Raw genomic sequence first — 5,632 nt, forward strand, 5'->3', positions numbered from 1 at the left:
GTAGAAAATGGGAAAAAAATATTAAAATTAGTGTTTCGAATTCAAAATTTCAAAATAAAAGTAATTCTCCATTGCTGTTTTCTCTGATCCACATGAGACCCTGTTAATACTGCAAACATGAGGGTCGAACCCGGCTATTTAGAGGTTTATTATGATTATCTTTTTTTAAAGGCGAGACACTGCAGACAAAACAATTTTTTTTTTTGCGAGATTTTTGTCTATCTCTCTTCCATAACATGTCTTCTTTCATACTAGTATAAATCAAAAGGTCTAAAATGTACATTCAGGTGTTTTATTTGACTAAACCTTGTCTGTTCGCGTCTGTATATTTCTCCTATACAACCATCTTTAACGGATTTCAACATTAGTTGTTTTCAATACTCTGGACCGAAAAATCTCAACTTTCTAAAGCACTTACGTCAACTAAACTTTCCATAATCATTCTCAGCACTATTCTGAAGGTTATTACAGAAGGATTTGTTCACATGTTGTTCACTGTCTGATTTATGAGACATTTTCTTCTTATAAACATGACGGAAAATGCATTTTTAAGACCTGTACATAGTAGGCCTATTTTTATTTATTTTTTATAATGAAAAAAGTCTGTATCCAAAATCTGTTCTGTAAATACTTTGGACGCTAATATATTGCTTAAAATAAAATAAATAATTCAACTCTGGTTTTATCCAACATCTAGATTTATTAAGGGACGCAAATGTACACGTAATTAGTTTGCCAAATTGACATATTTATTCCAACATTTATGAAAAAATTTGTAATACAAAAAATAATAGTTTTAAGAATTTAATGTCAGTAATCAACTGGTAAAAGTTTCATGATGATATCTATAAGTAAAAAATAAATAAAAAATAAAAAAATTTGACCCCCTATATCTGCAGTGTCTCGCCTAAAAAGAAATCTCAAAATTAGACCAAAAACTAATGTATTTAAATAGCTACACATACTATAAAAAGTAAAATGCCTCCAATAACAATAACAACAACACAATCAGCCTCTCTTCATTCTCAGTCTCACTGTATTATTATTATTATTTTTTTTTTTTTACACGTTATAATTTTTTTTTAGCTCATATTACGTCATTGCACGGCGCTGACTGACAAAGGTAACTATACACAAACACTTATCGTCAAAGACATTATGTACACACACGTTAAAACTGCAGAGAAATCAGAGCAAGAAAGCATTAGAATAATAATATTAAAAAAAATACCTGGAGACTTGAGTCGGGCATCTGTCTGTCTGTCTGTCTGTCTGTGTGACTGTCCGACGTATATCTCCTCTTTTCTATAGTACTTTATAATAATTCTGAATTTTTTTTCTCAAAGTTTTTTTTTTTTTTTTTTTTTTTTTTTTTTAACAATGTCCATACAATGTCCATCCAGTGTAAAATGTTCAACACAGTCGTTTTTTTAAGATGTCGTTTTTTTGAAGGGGTGATGGATGGATGGATGGTGTGATAAAAATGGAGGGGTGGATGAATGGATATGGGGTTGTGTAGCAGCCGATAACGTAGCCAGTAGCCTAATAATAACGTGCCAAAAACGTGATATTAATTTTTCAGTTTTTAGTGCAATAAAAGGCGAAAATATAGGCATAGTAACTGGACAAATACGCCATGAAATTTCTGGACCTATTGCGTGATAATTTGCGGTCAAAAATAAGGAAATAGGCGATTGTATTTTAGGCCTATGGCAACAATGTGTGACCGTTAGCCTATTGTTTACGGTTGGTTTTTTTTCAGAGCTCCTTTGGGCAAAGAAAATAAATTATAATGGCTATTTTATTCACACTGCAATACGCATTTTACACATTTTCAACTATAGGCTAAATAGACAATACGTTTGATTGCAACATTGCTTTACGCACGGGCTTTTACAGGTGTAAGAGGGGGTTTTTTTTAGCCACTAACTGCAATTTTCTGTCACTGTGGTATAGACAATAACGGTTTTTTTTTATGGAATTGAATTTAATATTGGTTACAATAATGTGTTACACTATTAACTGTCCCCACACACACAGTCACAATTTAGAATAGGCCTACATTTCTTATATATGTATCAAAATCACGTGGAATTTATGCACATGGATTGATAGCCTACATATTTTGCGTTCATGCTGATATATACCTATGTGTAAAAAAAAAATTTTGAATAGCCTATTGGCAAACAAGCAATTAGGCTACCGTTACTGGTTAATGCAGGGCTAATACACAACCAGTTATTACGTAATTGGTTCAGATATTATTCAATGTATTGGCAGGATACTAAGCTTGTTTATGTAGCTTTTATTTTAATTGTTATTATATCTATTTAGCCTGTAAAATTCCTCCTTTTAACTACTGCGCATATTTTTTTAATATTTGCGTCAGCCTAAATTTAATAAAATAAATTGCACTGCTGCACATTACAAATATGAAGTCTCTTTGAATTTTGAAGCTACATTATCGTATTTTTCGCACATTAATGATTTCATGTGAATGGGTGAATGTGGTAAGAAATGTACAGCGCTTTGGGGCTGAGAGAATCGGCTAAATAAAGCGCTATATAAGTCAAGTCCATTTACCATTAAAAAAACTGAAAAAACATCACGTCAATTGCAATTTATAAGGCTATCCACCATTCTTACATTATCGGCCGCTACGGTGTGTGTGTGTGTGTGTGTGTGTGTGTGTGTGTGTGTGTGTGTGTGTGTGTGTGTGTGTGTGTGTGTGTGTGTGTGTGTGTGTGTGTGTGTGTGTGTGTGTGTGTGTGTGTGTGTGTGTGTGTGTGTGTGTGTGTGTGTGTGTGTGTGTGTGTGTGTGTGTGTGTGTGTGTGTTAGTGTATGAGCGGGTTGGAAGTAGAGCCCTGGGTTTGATGTGGATGGTGGTGCGTAAAATAGTCAGATAAACCCCCGGACAGTCCCGTGGAGAAGGCCGGCAGAGAGGTGCTCAAAGTCGGCCTCAGAGAGTCACATTGCAGCGCTGAAGATGACGGGGCTTGTGGTGAACTGGAGGCCGAAGCTCTCGCCACGGCCTGCTGTTGCAAAGCCGACGCCGAGCCTCCTAAACTGGATTGCGATGCATGCATGGACGGGTGTGGGACATGCGGGAAAAAGTAGCTAGTCTGGCCCGCTAGCAGGTTCATAGAGCAGGGGTTGAGGGAGTACGTAGCCCCGGAGCAAGGCACCGAAAGCCCGCAAGGAACCGCCGAAGCAGCCAGGGCCGCCGCCGTCAAATGATGCGTGGCGTACGGCAGGTCAGACCCCACTAGTCGGTCCATGCTGAGGCCATTCGAAGAGGGGAAAGAGGAGTGGTTGTTGGCCATGTTCTGGGTTAGCATGGTACTGTAGGACATAGCTGGGTGGCCCGGATAGCTCGAGGAAGTTCCGTTGTACCCCAAAGCGCTCGTGGCCCTTGGGTGGTGCAAGGAAAGGAACGGGGACATCGGCCAGTATAGCGAGCCGGCTCTGTCCATGAATGTCAGGCCCGAAGTCAGTCTGGCGCCGCGCTTGAAGGCCAGTTTCGCCCGGGATGTTGTGGACCGTCGCCGAAGCTTCCCCGTGGTGCCACCGATAAAAACATCATCACTAGACGGGTCCAACATCCAGTAATTCCCCTTGCCCGGGTCGTCGTAATGCCTGGGCACCTTAACGAAGCATTTATTCAGGCTTAGGTTGTGCCTGATGGAGTTCTGCCAGCCTTGCTTGTTCTCCCGGTAGTAAGGGAAGTTTTTCATGATAAATTCATAAATGCCGTTGAGCGTAAGGCGCTTTTCTGGGCTCTGACGGATCGCCATCATTATCAGAGCGTTGTAACTAAAAGGAGGTTTTTCGTACTTGCCACTTTTCTTCTCCCCGTCTCCTTCCTTGCCCTCTTTTTTATCCTCCGCTTTATCCTTCTCTTTTTCCTCCCCACAGCTTTCCTGGTTGGTATTTGTGGTCGACGGAGAAGTTGTGGTAGTGGGGTCACTTTTCTCAGCTTTCGCGTCCGACGAAGGCGCCTTCTGTTCGGCGAGGTCTGGTCCAATTGGTCGGTGTAAGGTCTGGATGTGGCTCTGTTGGTGGTTGTGATGAATATGGCTCTGGATGTGACTGCTACTGTTGTTGTTGTCGTTTAAACAAGCTTCAGGCACCAAGCTGTTTATACTGAAGGAGGATTTAGGAATCATTTTCACCTCTTTGCGCGGTTCTCCCATATCCAACATCCCCAAAGACAGCCGATAAGGAAGGCGGTGAGACGGCTTACACGGGAACCCAAAGCACACAGCTGGGGGGTGGAGGGTGGAGGGGGGGGGGTTCAAATCTCTCAATGCGTGTCCGATAATCCAGGCAGGATAGGCGGGTAAGCGAAGGAGCGAAGGACCGAGGGGAAAAAAAGGGGAAGGAACGGTGGGGACTAGACGATATAGAAAGTATAGCCTCAACAAACTATTTCATGTTTCAGTTTGGGGGTTGAGAGAGAGAGGGGGAAAACGCAAACACACACACACACACACACACACACTCAGCCACAGTCACATAACACACACACACACACACGTATAAGCCTACACACACATCGATAGGAGAGGAGACAGATAGCTGCAATTAATTAGCGAGCCACAGCCACTAACAGAGTAAAGCAAGTAAAGAAAAAAACATACATTGGTTGGGGCCGTCGAGTTTTCAACCAACCAGAGGAGCATTAGTATTACATATTAAAGGCAACCTCTCCAAGCGCGCAGCCAATCACGAAAGAGAACACGGAAACACACACATCACACATACGCCAATGCTCTGCACACTGTAAGAAATATATACACAAGCAAGACGAGGGGTTTTACGCGGCTTATTTCAGTACTTTTAAAATAAGAATTTGATTAGAATAACGTGAAAATTTGAGAGTATGGATTTTTATTTCTGAGATTTTCAAGCGAGTATTTTGTTTGAGGAAGTTTTTTGGATTTATTTGGGATTCTTGTGTTGATACTAGAGACTCCAGCTCACAATTTAGTCTTTTATATAACAAATAAAATGTCATGTGTGTGTGAAATAAATACAACCCTTTTTGAAAACGTGAATTGTTGTAGCCTAAATGTGTTTTTCTTTTGTTTTTTTTAGCTAAAATGAGACGTAGCCTATTGCGTAATAATAATCTCATCTGTTTGAATTATGTTCCAGCAATAGTTTATAATCCATCACCTGTCAGATAAAGTTTAGAACCATATAAATAACATACAGTTTAACCAGTGATCATACACAAGCGAATGTGTTGTTTTTGGGGGAGTTTTGTTCATTTGTTATGTTGAAACCAAATACTAGTCTAGCTCATGTGTTGGTCTAATTTTACACCTAAAAACATATATAAGAGTGAAATTGAGTCAGCTTTATTTTAAAATGTATATTCTTCTAACGTAAATGTGTATTTTTAATTTATGTTTGGGAGAAATTAGACTTTTAGGAGCGTCTCACACGCCCCAAAAAAATGACTTGACAACAGGGACATTTTTTGCAGTGTAGACAAACACACACACTCAACCCTATCGAGATTATTTTAGAACCCTCCCCCTTTGCTCTCTCATTCTCCCTCCCTCCCTCCTTCCCTAAACTAAAACCGTCACTGGAAAACACACACACACACACACAGAGGGAGAC

General features: G+C 40.0%; 1 protein-coding gene across 1 annotated transcript; it reads right to left on the minus strand.

Annotated features, from left to right (window-relative positions):
- Nucleotides 1-2,835: 2,835 nt before the first annotated feature.
- Nucleotides 2,836-4,203, minus strand: foxg1a (forkhead box G1a; the record flags this gene model as incomplete). Its single annotated transcript, XM_080042848.1, has 1 exon — nucleotides 2,836-4,203. The coding sequence occupies one exon, from the start codon at nucleotides 4,201-4,203 to the stop codon at nucleotides 2,836-2,838; it is 1,368 nt and encodes a 455-aa protein (XP_079898974.1).
- Nucleotides 4,204-5,632: the final 1,429 nt, after the last annotated feature.

This window comes from Ammodytes marinus (genome assembly GCF_949987685.1).
Source record: "Ammodytes marinus genome assembly, chromosome: 15".
Classification (NCBI taxonomy): domain Eukaryota; kingdom Metazoa; phylum Chordata; class Actinopteri; order Uranoscopiformes; family Ammodytidae; genus Ammodytes; species Ammodytes marinus.